General features: G+C 38.7%; 1 protein-coding gene across 1 annotated transcript; it reads left to right on the forward strand.

The window, feature by feature from the left end:
* The first annotated feature begins 3,438 nt into the window (after positions 1–3,438).
* On the forward strand, positions 3,439–19,138 carry LOC309503140 (OX-2 membrane glycoprotein). The gene is made up of 9 exons (XM_082175854.1): positions 3,439–3,571; positions 4,421–4,533; positions 4,614–4,689; positions 4,768–5,088; positions 6,587–6,916; positions 9,721–10,005; positions 16,142–16,243; positions 17,414–17,474; positions 17,878–19,138. Exons 3-8 carry the CDS (start codon positions 4,620–4,622, stop codon positions 17,470–17,472), a joined length of 1,167 nt encoding a protein of 388 aa, XP_082031980.1. The 5' UTR covers positions 3,439–3,571; positions 4,421–4,533; positions 4,614–4,619; the 3' UTR covers positions 17,473–17,474; positions 17,878–19,138.
* Positions 19,139–20,259: the final 1,121 nt, after the last annotated feature.

Consider the following 20,259-nt stretch of genomic DNA (forward strand, 5'->3'; position numbering starts at 1 on the left):
GATTAGGAGACACAATAAAAAAATAAATAATAATTCAATATCACAGTTCAAAAGTATAAAAATACTAACCCTATAAAAAATAAAAAATAAAAAAAACAAGGATAATATTTAGTAATTAACAATGTTCGTTGAAGTATCTGATCGCTGCGGGAACAAAAGACCTTCTCATGCGCTCACTAGAGCACCGAGGCATAACCAATCGCTTACTGAAAGAGCTTCTGAGTCCCTTAAACAAATTGTGTAATGGATGGCCTTCAAAAAGCAGGACAATTTTTTATTTTGAACTTATCCTCTTCTCCACAATAACCTCCAATACATCTGGGTTAAGACCAATAACTGAACCAGCTCTCTTTATCAGCTTATTTATTCTATTTTTGTCCTCAGCAGATATACTGCCCCCCCAGCAAAGTACAGCATAAAAAAGAACACTAGCTAAAATCCCTTGATAAAAAACATTTAAGAGCTTTGTGCTGATGTTGAATGATCTGAGTTTTCTCAAAAAGAACAGTCTCGACTGAGCTTTCTTCATTACAACATTGGTGTTCTCTTTCCAATTTAATTTTTCATCCAAATGGACACCTAAAAATGTATATGACTGCACAATTTCGATCAACTGACCATTAATTGTAACTGGAAGGACCTTCTCTTTTTTCTTTCTGAAATCAATCACAAGTCTTCCCTACATTCAGTTTCAAAAAGTTTGATTCACACCAGTTAGTAAAAAGACTGAACCTCTCTTCTATAAACAAGATCATCACCCTGATTAAGTAGACCCACTAAAGCAGTGTCGTCAGAGAATTTCTGTACCCAGCAAGATGGCTGACTATGCCTATAATCAGCAGTATAAAGTGAAAAAAAAGGGGATAAAACTGTACCCTGGGGTGCTCCAGTATTAGTTAAAATGGTATCAGAATATTTGTTACCAATCCTAACAAACTGTGGTCGTGCTAGAATGTAGTCTAAAATCCAGGCAATGGTTGTATTATGCAATTTAAACTCAATTAATTTATTAGCTAAAATATGTGGCTGTATAGTATTAAAAGCACTAGAAAAATTGAAAAACATGATCCTAACAGAACTGGCAGTAGTTTCAAGATGACTGTAAATATTGTGAAGCATAAATAGTAGTGCATCATCTACCCCCACACCCTTCCTGTACGCAAATTGCAAAGGATCCTGAAAGGCAGACACATGCCTAGTCAGATGATCCAATACAACCCTCTCGAAACACTTCATAATCTGCGATGTCAGAGCTATAGGCCTCAGGTTAGCAAGATTGTTACACCTTAGCTTTTTTGGGAATAGGGACAAGACAGGATGTTTTCCACATAACTGGGATTTTGGCAGAAGACAAAGATAAAGAAAACAATGAATGAAGGACAGAGCACAGCTACTTGTCTACTCTACTTGTCTTATGTGTTTCTGTGAGCCCATGGCGTCTGTCATGTTTGTTTTCTATGTGCCTTTTGCACATGGCTTGTTTGTTTCTGTGTATCATGTGCCATTCTGTCAGTCTCTAGTCTTGGCCCTGCCACCTTGTTACCCGGTCATTGGTTTATTTGCCCCTCCTGGACTCTGTGGATGTTTTCCCTGTACAGGTTTCTGTTGTGTCCTGCCATGCCCTGTTTTCCTTGCCTGTCCAGCCAGCCGTGGTTTGCTCCAGTCCTGTCACCGCCGACCCTGGACTGTGTTTTCCCCCCACAGGTTTATGTTTGTCTTTTGTTTTGTTTTGAACTTTAAATAGAGCCCATTCATTTCTCAGTCCTCGCTCTCTCCTTCCCCAAGACCTGACACCCATATTACAATGCATTAAATGAAAAAATGGGTCACACTTTATATTAGGTGTTTTTACCTACTATGTACTTACACTAAAAAATACTGTACTTTTTGTATTCATGTTGTATTTCAAAACACTTGTGCTGCTATTGAGGTGGGGTACGGGTAGGGATAGGGACAGCTTTGGGGATATGGGTTTAAGGGTGGGTTAAAAGCGAAGGGAAGGGTCAACAGGGTCCACTATAGACATCCGGCTAACTAATAGTAACTTTGCAACTACATGTCTCTCATTAGTAAATTAGTAGACTGGTGTAGACGGTTAAGTTAGGGTTAGGTGTCATGGTTTGGGTTAGTAGAATAAGTTGACATGCAGTTGCAAAGTTACTTACAGTCAGTGGAATGTCTGTTGGGGGAGCATCAAAATAAAGTGCTGGCAGATATTAAGCAGACCGTCTACTAATACTTTAATGAAATTTAGTTGACATGTAGTTGCAAAGTTACTTATAGTTAGAATGTCTAAGGCCTGGTTCACACCGGACGCAGAAGCGACGCGGAAGCGGCGCGGAACGGAGGCCTCTTCCTTTCGGCGCCCATGTTAACCTATGGTGTCGTTCACACCAGACGTGGAGCGCCGCGGCCGGCCCGCGCCGTGAAGCGCCAGTTTCGGCGTCTGGTCTATTTTTTGCGCGAGCCGCGAGTGATCCGCGTCAATTCCGGCAGGAAGTCACACCAAGAAACACGAGACAATCCGGTCAATTGTCAAAATATAAGCAATTTTCAAATTAAAATACCGCGAGTGACAACTGCGAAGCAATAGATATAGGGCAAGGGCTCTCCTCCTGTCTACTCGCACTGGGAAACAGGAAGAGGAAAATAGATTTAATAAATTTGAAGAGAGGATGTATATTTCAACGGTATATCTACACTACTACTGTCTACCATATTCTCTCTCTGGCTGCGTGTGTGTCTCGACAACGGATTAATAAAAGAAGTGTACAAACTTCTTGGTTACAGAAACATGGTGTATTCATTTTATGAGGTTATACTTACCCATGATGTAAAAAATAGCTCTGAATAAACAACAACTGAGCAGAAGCGCTTGTCGACCTCCGCGAAGAATACGCGTCTGGTGTGAACAGGCAGGCGCCGGACCGCGCGTGATTTTCCGTTCCGCGCCGCTTCCGCGTCCGGTGTGAACCAGGCGTTAAGTGGACTTTCAAAATAAAGTGTCACCACATAAATTAACTACAGATGTAATTACATGCAGGTATACAGTATACGTACAATGTAAAAACATGTAGCCTATACACAATACATGCATTATCAAATTATTAATTTAAATGTAGAAAGCCATCTAATATAAAGTGGAACCAGAAATGAAATGTAATAGCCAGTACATACTCTGTACATCAACAATGATTATTTTAAGACTTGTCTGAAAATGGTTTGTAAAGACATGCATTCTAGCTTTATAGGCTGGGCTAAAATACAGCATAAGCTAAAATATAGTTTTATACATTATGTGGCTGTTCAATTTGAATTTTTAGCTTCGTATTTGGGCACTGGTGCCATTTGAGTATGTGTGTGCGAGCTGAGATGCCTATTATGCCTGACAATGCTTTCTAAGTAGGCAGCTCAATGAGTATTGAGACAGAGCCATCACGTGCTTGACGTTGGTATACAGTTTGTTAGTATGGGTGGAGAAAAGACCGGTTGCAGTCCAGTTGATTCAGTGTGTTGAAGAGTGTGTTGTGCATGTACAGCTGAGAGCAGAAGGAATCTACACCACATAGAGGTATGTTACAGTCTGACCATCTTAGGTCACTTTCATATCAAACTTTAGCCTAATTTTATTATCTAAAAGGCTCTGTCAGATGATTTGATTTGATTTGAGCATTATTAAATGATCAGTTTATTAAAAATCAAGGTCTAATATTTACTATCCTTACATTTTATTTCAATGTTTAAACATTATTTTGATTCAGATATACAGAAAAATAAATAAAAATAAAAATAAAAATCAATCATCTGTTTAACTGGTCTCAGCAAATTCTGTCTACTAAACTAATTCATTTATATTTATATAACCCTTGTGGAATAATTTTGACCTCTTAAAGATGAAGAATTAATATCATGAATGTTGTTGTTATAGTGTAGTTATAGATGACACTGCTCAAACACACTTTAATGTTTTTTTTCTGAAATATTCATTGACATCAAGACTAAAGTCTTTGGTTTGGACACAAATATACATTCTTATTTATGTTTTTTAGAAATTATAAAGTCGGGGAAACTATGAAATAACACATAAACTCATCTTATATATTTGAGCTTGATACTTGACACTATGGTACGTTGTTTTTCCTTCTCTATACAGTCCAGATCATCAAGTTAAAAATAATAATAACAATTTTAGTTTGGTAAAGAAATATGTAAGCAAAGGAAATTGGTCCCTCTTTTATATTAAGTGCCTTTAACTACATGTACTGTAACATTTTAATGCACATATCAAATATATAAATCTATTTTAAATCTTTAAATCTTATTTATAAATTTTTTTTTACATGTAATTACATTGTTGATCCTTCCTTTTTACAAATGTATACTTTCACAAATGTTCTTTTTGTCTGTAATGTGAACACAGATGGCAGCCCTTCAGTAAGATGTTGGAAACGACTCTAATCGACAGAAATCACCACCTTCACTTTCATCCCACAAGACCAACCTGGACTGTTAAATGCTCTCTCAATACAAAAGGTACAAAAGACAAAAAAATCTTTTTCAGTTATAGCTTATAATTTGGTGCTATAGTTACTGAAATACTTCCTTTCCACTAGGCTAAAATGTTTGTGGTCTCCTTGGCAAGATGTCTACAGATCTGTATGTCTTTGGTAATGGTGTCCAGACTACAAGGTGTGTGATTTGCAGTAGTCTCATTGTTCTGTGTGTAAGTGGTTTATTTGGATTAGTCTCAGTATCGGTGTGTCTCAGGCAGGGTCTCAGCTCCAGCACGTCTGGAGGCCCTGGTTGAACAGCCCTTTACTCTGAGCTGTACGCTTGTCAAGGCTAAAGGAGAATCAGTTCATCAGATCCGCTGGCTGGATGTGCAGAACCAGACGTTAATCAATTACCAGCCTGGTCAACAAGACAGCGTGAGCGGTCAGAGACATGTGGAGCTAGCGGCCTCTCCACGGGATGCCAGTGCCATCACCATCAAACGTGTCAGCTATAGGGATGAGGGCTGTTACACTTGCATCTTTGATGTTTATCCAAAAGGCTCAAGGGAAGGACAGACCTGCCTTACTGTTACAGGTGAGTCTTGGTTGAGATATTTTTGGAAAATGCATCTATGCAACTTCTATTTGACGTGAACATCCTTACAGTGCAACAACACTGAGACTTTAATTGACGGTCAGATTTTTCATTGACTCATTTTGCAGATTACATTGTTACACCAGTAGGTGGCGACAAGTTTGAATGAGTAAATCACTGAATCATTCACACAGCTGATTAGTTAAAAATGTGATAAAGCTGATAAAAAATCATGTATTGAGTTAAGCAGACACAGCAAACATGTTACACTGAAAAAAGTATATGATCAATAAGTTATGACAACATGTTTTTACATTGCTTTAACTCATTAAAATAAGTAAGCAATTTTCAACTTTTTTTATACAAGATTTAGCCATTTTTTAAAAGTCAGTTTAATGCAATTAAAGTTGAAATGATTTAAACATCCAAGTTGATTGTACTTTTTATAGGCAGCAATTGCAACTTCTGCTCGTAATAAATACAATACAGGATATACAGGATAATATTACAATATAAGGATAATATTTGATAGTTTTATATGTTGATCCAAAGTTGGCATCATCTTAAGTCTTCGCAATTGGCTTCATGGATCTAAACTGAAGCTGGCACAAAGTTTGCAGAAACAGGAAGTAAAACGAAAACAATTAACATAGCTGCTTTTCACACTATTTCATCAGGTATAATTGTAGGACAAGTTTATGAGAAGCATTATGTGAATGCTTGGCTAAAGAGATGTGTCTTTAGTCTAGATTTAAACAGAGAGAGTGTGTCTGATCTCTGAACATGATCAGGAAGGCTATTCTAGAGTTTCGGAGACAAATAGGAAAAAAAGCTTTAGCTGCTTTAGTAGACTTTGATATCCCCTGTACCATCAAAAGCCAAGAGTTTTGTGACCTTTCAGAGCGCAATGGATTATAGTGTGATAGAACATCAGTTTAAGACAAAGGAGCTATGGCCACAGGGGGATATGCAGAGCAACTGCTTAATGAATGAAAGATATATATATTTGAAACACTGATAATCAACTCATTTATCTTATCAGTTTCTGTTCTTTGGCTCATATAAAATAACTTTGTGGGAACAATAAAACAGTACGGTTGTGTTTTTGGATGTGACGTTGTGGATTCTGGAGGAGAATGTGAATGTAGATGAGAAACATCTGCTGGTTCAGGCAGAGATCCAGCTGGTCTCATCATCTCATGGATGCTCAGCATCTGCCAATCATTTCTAGGAAGGATGTGTTGACTGCTGTCCTTCCCTCACTCCAATACATCATTGATCATGTGGGGGTTGTATTCTGGATGCTCCTTATAGCTATATCTATTGACCTGAATATTTGTCTCATCTGGGTCTCACTAGATCTCTCACTCCCAAAGTCTACCTCAATTGTTTAATGCAGTTTGTCTAGGGACACATTAGTATACATATCTAGAACAGATTACATGTATATTGTCATGCCATTGTTAGTATGCTATAATTTATTTTGATTGCTTCACAGCAACGGTGATCACAGAGGGCAATAAGACTGCAGTGGGTGGTAAACAAGCCTCTCTGGCCTGTCGGTATGCCCTGCCAGAGAAAGTCAAGCAGGTGTTGTGGAAGAAGATTGTGAATAAAGCAGAATCCCATGAAGTTGCATTTTTTGCAAAGCAGAGTGACCCTGTAATTGAAGAAGAGTTTGTGGACCGTGCTAGCTTGAACCCTTCCCTGTCTGACACAGAGCTCACTTTATGGCCGGTCCGAGCTGAAGATGAGGCCTGCTACACCTGTGAGTTCCACACATACCCGGATGGCACAAAGAGTGCCACAAGTTGCCTTACTATTTTTGGTAAGTCCATCAGGGTTTTAATCCACTGTTACAGTGAAATCTTCATTAGTTGGATAATGCCAATATTTGTCATTAAGATGACAATAAGTTTTGAAAGTTTAATTTTAGGTTGGTCTGTCTCAGCGAGCTAACAGTGCTCATCAGTGTCAAGATGGCCATTGCAATCATAGAAGGTAGTGTTTACTGTTCTCAACCAAACAGTTGATGGAACCCATTGACTTCCATAGTAGTTTATTATAGTATTTTTTCCTTATACTATGGAAGTCAATGGAGTCTATCAACTGTTTGGTTACCATATTCTTCAAAGTATCTTCTTTTCTGTTCAGCAGAAGAACGAAATTCATACAGGTTTGGAACAACTTGAGCGTAAATGAGTAAATGATGACAGAATTTTTTTAATTTTTGGGTGAACTATCCCTAACAGCTTTAACCAAATACACACACGCTTAACATAATTATTATATACATTTTATGTGTTATTAATTTTTTAACATTATATAATACAATTATTCTGTTGAGAGTGTATTTTTCAACAGTGATATTTGATTTTTAGACACAAATCCAGCTCAGTGTATAAAGCTGGTTGGGCTGTTGCACAGAGTGGTAGCGAGGGCAGGACAAGGCTAAACACGAAAGCACTGGAGAAAATGATGACAACAGACAGAGAGAGAGAGATATGAAAGAAACTCATTGTAGGAGGGTGAGACTGTGAGATCTATGATTTATTCAGACTGTGTCAGTGAATGACTGTGTCACTGTTCCACTAACACAGTGCTTTTCTCTATGTGCTGCTCTTGTTCTCCTTCCCTGTCTCTCTCTGATTGATGTTCACTTCTTGCTTTTGCTCTGTACTGTTGCATTTGTTCAAACTATAGTATGCAACCACCAATGATTACTTAAAGGGACTGTTTACCCCAAAATTAAAATGATGTCATTTTTAACTTATAACCTCATGTTGTTCCAAAACTCTATGACTTTATATCTTCAGTTCAGTGGAACAGATATTTTGATTAATGTTTTTGTTCATACAATGACAGTCAGTGGGACCAAAACAGCAAGACTTTCAATGTATGAAGAGAAAATATTTTGTGTTTTTCCAAACAATATTTGAAAGAAGGAAGAAAGAAAGAAAGTCATATGAGTTCAGAATTACATGAGGTTGAGTAAATGATGACAGTATATCAACTATTAATTTAATTACATTCACTCATCTCTTATTCATACCAATCTTGTATTGTTCTGGTGTCATGGTTTTGTAAGAATGTGAATTGCTTATCCTCTGTTGAATGACAAGCATATATCTCTTTTTGGGCTATGCTGTGGTTTGAATGGGCATCTTTGTTGCTTTGAAATACTGGTGAAACTATGTGGGCAGTAAACACTCAGAGAAGGCATGTAGATCTGTTTTTGTACAAAGCCAACTCTTGGTTTTCAAGCCAACACAAATTGTTATCATTCAGAGTCAATGTGTGTGTCCTGAGATACCTTCATCTGATAGATTTTTAAAGGCAGCATAGATGTATCCTTCGCTGCTTTTGATATCCCACAAATCCTGTGCTTTCCATTCTTTGACAGATGAGCTAGAAAAATAGAGATGGCATCTGAAAGTTACGGATGGTAGTCATTTTCTGTGTAAATTAAAAAATGTTATCAACGTTTTCCACTTACGATGTCATTTCTAGGGAGAAATTACTATTGTAGTACTATTGTACTATTGTAAATATTCATTTAGTTTTCACCAAAGCTCGCTCTATTTTGTTTTAGATCATTAAACTGTTACGCTGCCTCAGAAGTCTGTCCAAAATAAGTTTTGATACGAACCGCAAACGCTGCCTGCAAAGTCATTGCCTGATAGGGCAGCGAGGCAACAAGTCAGCTGCCTAAGTTTTCGGACGCAGCCTATGTGTCGGGATCAAGGGGTCAAGGTTTAGCTTTTTAGCATGGCTTTGTTGGCCCCTGCTGGTAGATGCTGTCAAGCTAGTAGTCATGTCTTTGACACTGAGGGGACTATTTGTAAAGGTCTTTTTATTTAAAGCAATTAAATAATTAAAGGATTTAAATTGATTTAAGTGAATAAAGAAAAAGTAAGAAGAACAGAAAAAGAACAAGAAGAAGTCAATTTGAACTCTTCGCAAATAATATATTTATTTCAAAATGTGCACAAATACTCTCTTATTCATATGTCTAATATGTTGAAAACACATTTAGTTATAAATTACATAAATCACTTAAATTATTTATCTTGTATTTTTAATTTAAAACAGTTACATTTGAAAAAAGGTTGAGTAGTTTGCACCAATGGATATCACTGTTGGTCATTCACCAGTTCTATTGTAAAACAGTTGTCAAATATTACATGTTTATCTATTTAAATTTTGCACTCTTTCAACATTCAAAACTGAAGCATCTGTAATTCATATTCTGTATCTGTGAACAGTAAATCCTGCCTTCTTTTATTTGATTGACCATCTCAAACATTTTTATATTTACGAGCACAGTTAAATCGCTGAGGCAAACAGCCTAAAATTTAGATTTTAAAACATTTGTCATCCTAACAACAAACAGAGTATCATCAAAATGTCTAATATTGGGTGCACAATTTGGTAATTTCTAATGTTAATGCTGTTTTAGGATGCTGTAACTGTTCATTCTGCAGGTCCAGGTCATCTATCTCCACTGATGGTCATTCACATGTAGCTGTGAATCCTGACTAAATAAAATGTTTGAAATGCTTTACACCCCCAGACTAAACTCTCTGGGAGTAAGACACAAAACCCAATATCTTGTATTATATACATTTACAGTACTACCAAAACCTCAAGTAAGCTACAAGACCGTATCTCCCGGTGTGATTGAGGCTAACTGCACTGCCGTCGCCAGGCCACAGGCTGAGATAGTATGGAACGTGGAGGGAAATGACCGGATCATTGGTCAACCTCTGACCACCGCTATCCAGCAGAGTGACGGGACGACTCTGGTCATCAGTACATTGACCATCCAGGCTGGACTCCTGAAGGATATCTCTGTCAAATGTCTTGTTCATCATAAAGGACTGGAGAATGCCATTGCTGTTTCCATGAACACTAAAAGTGAGTGAGAACTTTTTTATTATGCACTTTGCTTATGATGGTTTATATTGAATAAAATATCATTTTTTTCTTGATCGTTTGAGGTAAATGGGTTCATTGTACTATGAAAACCTACTGTAGCTTTCAGAACTGAAAACATCTCAGGTTACGTATGCAACCCAGTTCCCTGAGAGGGGAACGAGTCGCTGCATCGTAGCATGATACTATGGGAATACTAAATAGACTCGTCGACAGAAATGCACGTTGACAGATTTAATTTGTCTTAAGAAGACGCACAGGCATAACGCGACACAGTGTCCCATTCCCGTCTCGGTGAACTGGGTTACATACGTGTGTGGAGAGGACCAACCAGCCACAGCACATACATCATGAAGTGTATTTGTTAGTAAGACCCTTGGAAGAGGCCATTCTCCTAGTGGAGTGAACCCTGACCTCTAGAGGCAAAGCCATTTCATGTGCCTTATGGAGAGGGTGGCATCATCATCAGCGCTGCTTGGTGACCGCATTCCCTTTATTGCGACCACCGAAACAGACCAAAAGCTGAGAAGATCTACTCCACTGGCCTGAGCAGTGGACATAGATCCTCGAAGCACGGACCATACATACAGTAACAGATTCAGGCTTTCTTGCTCTCATGTCTCATAAGGGGAGGGAAGAAAGCTTTCAAGACATCTTGCTGACCAGCCAGAACTTTGGAATATAGTCTGGTCTTGGGTGTAATGTAGCTCTAATATCACCTGAAACAAAGTCTAAGCAAGAGGAGACTACTTTGAGAGTCAGCATCTTGTCTGGGACTGATTCCAAGGGCTCAAATGGGGCCTCTGTTAAGGCTCCCAGGACCAATATTAGATCCCAGGAGGGAACTTGCACTTTGCAGATTGGTCGCAATTGTATGGCACCTCACAAGAACTGAGGCACTAAGGGGTGCATCCAAACAGAAGAACCCTCTAGAGATTTGCGGCTAGGGGAAATGGCAGCCACGTACACATTTAAGGTAGCCAGAGCCAGCCCTGCTGTGAGATGCTCTTAAAGAAACTCCAGTACTGGACTGACAGGGCAGTTAACTGGATCCACATCAAGCTCAAACTTGCTCACACCAAGATACAAACAGCTGCCATTTCAGGGCATTTAACTTCCTAGTGGAAGGAGTTATAGAGTTTATGATTGTTTCAGTTACCTCAGCATTGTCTCTTGCACTTTAGATAGAAGATTTCTCTGGACTGGAATCCCCCAGGGGAGGATGTTCAGGAGAGACACTATATACGAAAACCAAACTCAGATTGGCCAGAACAGTGCTACTAGAAGGAGGTGAACTGAGTCCTGGCGAAACCTGCTAGAACTCACGGGAGCAGAGCTATCGGGGGGGAAGCGTGTAGGCGCAACCTCTGCCACGCCTGTACCATGCTGCCCAGCCCCAACAAAGCTGGAGGTGTGAGGGAGAATCAGAGGGAACAGTGAGTTGTCTCCTCGGAGGCAAACAGATCCACTTCTGCTCTGTTGTATATCTGCCATATGGACTGCACTACTTTTGGATGGAGTTGCCATTCCCCAGGCCTCGGCCCCTGCCTAGACAGGATGTCTTCTCCCACATTTATATGCCCCGGAATGTAAACTGCTCTCAGACAGGAACTTGTTTTCTGCCCAGAGCAGGATCTGCTGCACCTGCTTGAAAAGAGAGTGCAAATGCAGTCACTACCGAGTTGTTGTCCATGCGGACCAACACATGGTAGCCCCTCAACTGTGGGATGAAGTGTTCTAGAGCTAAAAACACTGCCCTCATCTCGAGGTACTTTATGTGCCACGAGGTATGAGGGCCCTCCCAAAGGCCACAGGCTGGTCATTGAGAACCGCACCGCAGCCTGTGAAAGAGGCGTCCGTTGTGAGAGACTTGTGGCGACAACACGCCCCTAGTGCCAGGCCTCTGTTGTGGAATCAAGCCAAATAACAAGAAGTCTGCGGCACTTGACTTTTTTACGACTCTAGAAGGATGATTTAGAGCAGGGAACGGCAACTGGCGGCCCGCGGGCCAAAACTGGCCCGCCAGCAATATTTTCTTCCACTACTTGAGAACAAGTAGTGGAAGGCACAAAACTCTTCCACTACTTGAGAAAAGCCGTAGTCGCGCGGCGATTTCACCGCCGCATACTGTGTGAAACGCCCATAGGGAATCATGCGGCGCGGGATTACATTTTAAAGTATAACTGTGCGTTCACACCGGACGCGAATAGCGCGTCAAATTCGCGCCTGCCGCGTCTAGTTATACGCTTGACCACTTTGTGTCCATTCGCGCGTCAAAAGACGTTAGCGGTCAGAACTCTGGTGTACTTTGGACGGAGTGGGCGGTCTGACTGACAGCTGTTTGGTACTGAAACCATTGTCAGTCAACAACATTCTTTTTTTGCAAGGATGTTTGAAATAGTTCGGCAGAAAATAGCCTACTTCATTTCGTCAGTAGGGCAATATGATTTTCGTTTATGTTGCTTAGAAATTTGAGTGATAGGCTTTGTCCTATTTAATTTGTTATTTATATATATATATTTTTTTTTTTCTGTGGCATTTTTTTTCTCTGCTGACAGTACAATGTTAAAATAGCCTACTATTTATATTGACACGAACACAATTTTTGTATAGCATTTATAATTATTATAGGCTACTTAATCTCCTTCTTTCCGTTAGAGACATTTGAATGTGAGATTATGGAAACGAGATCTAAATTTTGTGGACCCGTCAGGTCGGGAAATAAAGCGGGTGAACACCGAGTATATTTTAAGCGGTTGCTGAATAGAACCTTGTGGGAGCGAGACGGAAAAAAAAACAGTCCCGCGCAGACCTCCTTAAACCTTAGGTGTGTATGTGTGTGTCCCCGAATAAATAATAATAATAAAAAAGGAATAAAGTTCAAAAGTCGGACTGTACGGAATGAGGCATGATTGCTATTCACACCTTTATTAAAATGGCTGTAATCTGTTACCACAATAGTACTTGATCTGTTTAAAATGATTTCCTTGATATATGCATAAAGTGTTAAATTAAAAATTAAAAATCAAAATTTAAATTTGTCTAATCCAGTAATTAATTTTTTCTATTTTTGATCTGAGCACAATCAGAAAATCAGAAAACCCGTCCTTATTCGTTTTTTTCATTTCAGTTCAGGAAATAAATAATGGAAAAACAAGTAGTTTTTCATCTTTTTATTTTTGGTTTTAATAAAAAAAAAAAAAAAGATTGAATGAATGATCCAAGGACGGTGACGGACACATCATATTCCACAATTATAGGCCTATATAAGAGTATTTAATTTGTATCCATAGGCCTACTCCGTGTAGCTGGCCCGCCATCTACTGGCTAAAAAAAATATTGGCCCGCGGCCAAAGTTACTTGCCGATTCCTGATTTAGAGGATAAAATCCTCTGCTCTTGAGACAAAACTGAGGTCTCAAGTGCAATAGACTCAAAGGAATAATGTTGGCTGCTGCTGCCATGAGACCTAGCAGCCTTTGAATTCGCAGTACTGAAAGCTGCTGGCCTAGCTTGATGTCTCTCATAGTGGTTAGGATAACATCTACATGTGCAGGAGACAGATGTACCTGCATCTTGGTTAAATCCCACACTACCCCTAGAAAAGTGGTTCTCTGTTTTTGAGAAAGCACACTCTTCCTGAGGTTTAACATGAGCCCCAAATGCTTCATATGAGTGAGGATATGCCATTAGCTCTTCTGTGTAACGACTGGACAGATCAAACGCACCATTGTAACACTTAATCTTCACAACCCCTCACCCAGGCAGAGTCTGTGAACTCTGGTTTTCCCACTGAGAATTACCACCCTTTTTCCCAACTCATACACTTCAAAGACACTCCGCTGGGAGATAATGCCTGCACAGAAAAGGACAGGCTACAATAAACAGACATGCAGTCCCATAGAAATGGAATACTTTCCAATAATTAATTTACAGATCTGTCTAATGAATGAACATGCATTTCCCAAGTACACTTTGTGTATTATTACTGTTTGTATATTGTCTTTTAATATTGTATAGTGTTGTGCATGCCTGATGATAGAACTAGTAAATGTAGTCCCATCTAGGTGGTGTCTCCTATCAAAATATTCCTTGTTTAATGACTCATACTTTGGTAGAGTCACATCATAGAATGCAGTGTTTGTTATATTTATCAGAGTATAAATGGACACAAACTGCCAGCTTACTCCAATCATGCAAATGAGTCAGCTTTTCAAACAAAGGAACTTTCCCGCTTAAGAATGGCAACTTTCTCATTGGTCAAGCCAAAACTCAAAGGTGTGACCTCTGTGGAACTTAAAAGCCAACACAAAGTTCACTCAGCACTCGTTGACTTCTGCTCCTGATTGCTGTTCATGTGAGACCCCATCCGGCCTCGCTGCCGCAGTTGTGCTGGCAGGCTTCACACACATCGAGCCATGTGTACCTTCCTCGACCATAACAGAGTCAACTAACTCCACAAGTTCTCCATTGCTTCTTCAACATGGAAGAAATCGATTACAACTTCAGCACCATTGTACCGAACTATCAAGACTTTCTCCTCACGACTGTATATCCGGACGATCTTCAACAGCTAATGCAAATGCAAGTATCGTACAATATACTAAATTGATAACAAAGGAGTCAGTATTCAGTATTAAGGGACTGATTGTTCTTCCTGGAGCTTAAATTACTCTGTTCATAGCTTCATTCTGGTTTTTCAGTCACTTTCACATTGCTCATGTATACGTGATTATGTGTATAATGTGTAGATCTGCTTATAAATCAATGTCAATTTAACGATTATGATCACAGCTATATGCTAAGAAAGAGTTATTTTTCTGTGGCCATGGAAAATATCCTTTCTGAAGAGTTGATAGATGATCAATACTGAGTGTTCGCTGGATGAACAGATTAACTGATGGTAATATTAATTCAGCTACATTAAGTTAATTTGATGAACTCATCCAAATATTTATAAGTAGCAGCAGAGCCATAGCAGCATCCGTGGACTTAGTGAACGTGCGTGGGGACAGAGCTAGGCCAAAAGGAAGTACTCGATATTGGTAAGCTTCACCCCCGAAAGCAAACCTGAGAAACTTCCTGTGTCCTGGCAAAATCTCAAAATGAAAATATACATCCTTTAGATCTATTGTCACAAACCAATCCTAGAATTGAATTTGTGGCACTAAAAGTTTGATGATTTGCATCTTGACGCAACCCCCGCCCTCTTTTGGGTAATATAAAATATTGACGTAGAATCCTGCCTCTCTCTCTGTGAAGGGTACACATTCCGTGGACCCAAAGCAAACTGAATCCTTTTTCTTATAATGTTCAGAACCCACTGAAAGACATTGGGCAGAAGTTGCCATGCTGCCACAAAGTCTGACAGAGGATTTTTATTTTATTTTTTACATAGAATCTGTCTGTTTGGTGCCCTGAAGCTGCTTTCGCCTTCTTGAGCGAAGATGGGGCGAATGGCCCGTCGGACGCCTCCACCTCCCGAATCACCAGTGGTGGCGGGATAAGTAGAGATGCCTACTCCAGTGTTCTCAGCAGCTGGAAATTGTTCATTCAGTGCCCCCTAAACAACTCACCGGCAGGGAATCAACTGAACACAATGACCTGGGGAACTAGTACCGATACCCTCTGTAAGAGGGGGGCGGGCGCCACATTCCGACAGCATTGCTGAGCGGAAATAGGGTGAAAAAAACCTGCTGGAGATTGCTACTTCCCAAAAAACACTGAGGTGGCAGGGTTGGCTAGACAATCTGTTGAGGGCATCAGGAGGGTATGAACACACAACTTGGTGTGATATATTTTATTATATTTTTTTCATATTATTATTTTTTATTATACATTACGCCCTCAATTCCCTGAGCCACTGGCATCAAGGCTCTTCCAAATAACCCTTAGAGGTTTCCTTTGTTTTTGTTTTACACCACAGAAGCCTCTCCACAGCAACCATATCAGCGTTGAGCGATTAAAAACACAGGCCATCTGCTTAGTGGCACAGAAGGCCAGTTCTGTGGCCCAGTGGAAATATTCTAATATAAAATATTCTGAATTCCTCAGGTGAAATAGTAATTGAGAACAAATGCTCTAAAATAGTCTTTGGCTTTCTCTGCTTCTCTCACCAGTTGGCACGGCACTTACTATCCTGATCTCTGTGACTACAGTAGCGTTTCTTCTGGTCCTCTGCCTTTGTTTCTGTTTGTGGAAGTGTGTCCTGCGTAAAGATGGTGAGTATTCATATAGCTATCTTAAAGACCAATGAGAACAATCCAGAACATGCAGCTCAGCAAAATGTTTTTGCAAAGTAATATACCCCCCAAAAAATTCATCATCAGGCCAGCCTATTTAAGTTTAAGATCCCACCATGCAAATGTCAATATCCTGTTGTGCTCTGAGATGTCTGTCCAGTTATCTGACAAATTTACACCAGTTTTGCTCCTGCTCTAAGTTGTGTCATTGAAAATAGTTTATCACAATTAAAAGTGGATGTCCAGTTTTGAAAGTAGAGTAATTAACAACCTTGAGAATAGCTTCATGGAAACAGTATGTGTGCAGCTTCACTTTGTGGCCTTTTGCTCAGGGCAGTGAACATAACTCATTAAAATGATCCATAGCAGCTTGTTTATGTGTGGCCATGATGTTTACTTACCTAAGGCTTACTAGATTGTTTAAGCCAGTACACTCTGTAGTGGCACTATTTTTTTATGCAAATACACCCAACATAGTGATTCTGAAGTCAAACTACTGCTGCTGCTTCTGACAAGAGAGTTCATTACTGTCTGGTTCTTTAAACAAACACGGGTCAATGACAAATTAAGCTGTCCAAAGAGGATGAAAAGGACAAACCTTGTAAAGTAATCTTTGTACTGCTGTTAGTTTGATTTATTTTTGAAAATCCTTTATATTATACAAACAACAACTTAATTTTTTAATGGTTTAAAAAATTGGTGTATTAAAAGAAAAGGTGTATTAAAGTTATTGTATGATATGAGTGCATGTACTACAATATATGACTGTTGTCCTGTGCTATCTAAATTTATATATATATATATATATATATATATATATATATATATATATATATATATATATATATCCAATCATGAGTAGCCTATGGACTTGCTAATGCTAATTGATACACAGAACCAGACTATTTAAATTTTGAGCAAGCAATCTCATTGGCTGCAGAATCAGCAGAGGCCAATAATGTGAATGCTTGCAGATTGCATGTAAAGAATCTGCCTGCGCCCTCAAGAGTTTCATGACTATATAAATATATTTATATATACACTTGAAGTAGCCTAATAGATAACATTTAATTAATGTGAAACCATTGTCCAATTAAGTTATGATTTTTGTCTGTATGTTTGTGATGTTCACATGTTCTACATGAGCAGAGACTGAAGAGCATCAATTACAGAGAAGAGGCCGAGAAGACAGAGCAACAGACAGTTGAATGTAGGTGTCTTCAGGAAGTGCAAAGCCTCTTCCTGTGACCTAGTTCTGCTTCCCTGTGATGGCCTTGTATGCCCTTAACACAAATCTTTCAGACCTGATCTATTGAAATGAGAAAATAATCAAGTTTTTATTTATTGTGTGTGAGTAATTACCCTACCAATTGTTTTACATAGTAGTATTTATTATTTGAAATGTCATATTACAAAAATCATAGTCATATGTCATATTAAGTTCAGATCCACAAATCTTTAATTTTCAGAATTTTCCCATATTCTGGCATTCATTTCATTCTGGAATTTAAAACATAGTCAGGTTACAACTGTAAGAGTACTGGGTTTAACATGCATATTTGAACAACTTTATGATGTTACAGTCACTTCTGTGCTCGGTCATGTTTCCACAGAGTGGACCATTTTGACCGTTGCAGGCGGATATCCTGAGATACCTGTGAAGACGGAAATCTCATGTTATCATGTTCCGTGCTTTTCCAACCAGTGACACATCCCTATATGAGGAAAGATGATATATTCTGAACAATTTGTAAATCCATCACTATTATGAAGGTTGTCGTAGAAGGCGTTTTATCTCGACACAGAAGGAAATTTAATTAAGTTAGTATTTGTCTGTTTTAATACTGTTATTTTACCCACCCAGAATGCATCCCAGACCGCAACATAGTGTCCGGCCCATATCTGGTACACGTGGATTCCAAACGGCCCGGATGTGGGCCGGATCTGGGCCGACACTATGTTACTGTCTGGGATCTGAAGCCCTAAATTTAAAAGTACGATAAAAACTTCTTGTATTCTCTGAAAAAAAAATAGCTATCCACTCAAAAAAGTATAAGAAAACTAGGGTAGAGTAAGGTTAGGGTGTGGCTGGACGCCAAGCTCCACCCATTGGTTCTGCAGTAAGCTGCCTCTTAATTAAAAGCTACCGTGAATTACACTCTCTATTGAAAAAAAGCATAGTTATATCTTTTTTCAGTTTTCTAAACTTGTATCATGATCAAATATATAGTTTCTTATCATCTTGATTTTGCTCTGTCCCTTCATTTTTAAGGTGGACATTCGCACTGCCGATGAAAGGATGTAAAGTCCAGTGAGGTAGATTAAACACTACACAGTTGTTTTTCACTCTAGTCTTTGAATACTATTAAGAAATCGTTAAATATTTTGTATCTCATTCTTTTTTGTTGTTGTTGATGATTAAGTAGACTGAACTAGAGATTTAGAGACTAACTAGAACTTTAAGTTCTTTGGTCTCTGAGCCCAGAGCAATGGTGGGAAAACTAAACCATGCTGGAGATGCACTCAGATAACACTGAGAGGTCGTGACAGCTTCTCCAAGCGTTCACTATACCAGTGGAAATGCATTATCTGCAGTCTGCTGTGGAATTAAATGGCTGATGAATATTGCATTTTTGCTGGCTTCCTTTCTGGGAAATCATGTTGCTTTAAACATGTGCAAATGTGCAAGCCAGTGTAACAAATGATAAAAGGTGAAAGAGTTTTAATTCTGTCCCATGAATGTTAAATAATTTTGCCATATTCTTGAAAATGTGAGAATATAGGCCACACCTTTAATTATAATAAAAAAAATTCACTCAGAATTCTGTCTATTCAACAAATTATGGAATAAAGTACTTTATTTTCCTTTTGTGACATATGGATGTTGTTTATTGTGTAAATGGTATTGACTTGTTTATGTAATGCATTTCTGTAACTTCGCATCAATAAGCAAAGAAAGTCCGGCCTTTGATTTTATTGAATCTGTTATGATATTAAATTACTTTGTGGAGTTGTGGAGTTTCAGTCTATTAGCATTGCTGCTTTGGAAGGGCAACAGAAGATTTTTTATTTTTATTTTTATTTATTTTTATGATCTCTTGAAATGAATATCATCGCTGTATTAAGTTGACATAGTCAACATTTGAAGTGGATCAAAAAAGTTCATCAAAGTTGTCCTAAGACAAGAACGGGTATTGTTCAAAATTCATGTATAACTTTGATGAAAGGTTTTGATCCACTTCAAATGTTGACTACTGTTTTTCAAAGAGTGTCTATTTCATCACATCAGCGCCTATTTAATGGTGGTTTTGGTGGTCAACACATGAAAGAGAAAAATAATGTCCAGTAGATGCAGTTTTTTTATTTTTTATTTATGGAATATTCAGTTTTCCACATTCTTGGTACACGTGGGATGGGAAAACAGTTTTCTTTCCTGTTGTGTAAATCAAATGTTGATTAAAAAAAAATTACACAAAATATGCCTGGAGCTTTTTAAAAAACGTTATAGCTGGTAAAGCATTTAGCTAGCAATGCCAAAAATCATAAAAAGAAAAAAGTTTCTAGTAAATTCATATTAGTAAATGGGATGCCAGTTTAATGAATAGGCATAATTTTGGTTCCTCACAGTGCGTCATACATTTTGACAATATTCCAGGAAAAATGTGTTTCAGTACTTGTGATCTTTCCAAATTAAACTCTTTTCACACTGAAGAGTTCCAGATTAATAGATCTAAACCTGCCCCTTGTGTTCTCACGTCAGGCTGCTGATACCAGCTTTGTTCTGTTGTGAAAACAGACAGGAGTTTGTTTTTTGATATTACAGAGAGAGGATAAGAAGATTGTGGGTTGTTCTGTGTGACTAACAGCCCAGATTCTGCTTCATTTGACACTTATTTGTTTTGGCCTTGTGACTCCGCTGGCCTCCTCTAGTCTGAGACATGTGAGGTTTAAGGCCGGAAGACACTACACAACTTTTAAAATCTGAACAGGAGAAG

This window comes from Leuciscus leuciscus, assembly GCF_965113295.1.
Source record: "Leuciscus leuciscus genome assembly, chromosome: 7".
Classification (NCBI taxonomy): Eukaryota; Metazoa; Chordata; class Actinopteri; order Cypriniformes; family Leuciscidae; genus Leuciscus; species Leuciscus leuciscus.

Coding starts and splice junctions, on each gene's coding strand:
- LOC309503140 (XM_082175854.1), top strand. CDS start 4,620: ATGTTTGTGGTCTCCTTGGCAAGATGTCTACAGATCTGTATGTCTTTG. Junction 4,690..4,767: donor AATGGTGTCCAGACTACAAG/GTGTGTGATTTG, acceptor GGTGTGTCTCAG/GCAGGGTCTCAGCTCCAGCA. Junction 16,244..17,413: donor GTGTGTCCTGCGTAAAGATG/GTGAGTATTCAT, acceptor CTACATGAGCAG/AGACTGAAGAGCATCAATTA.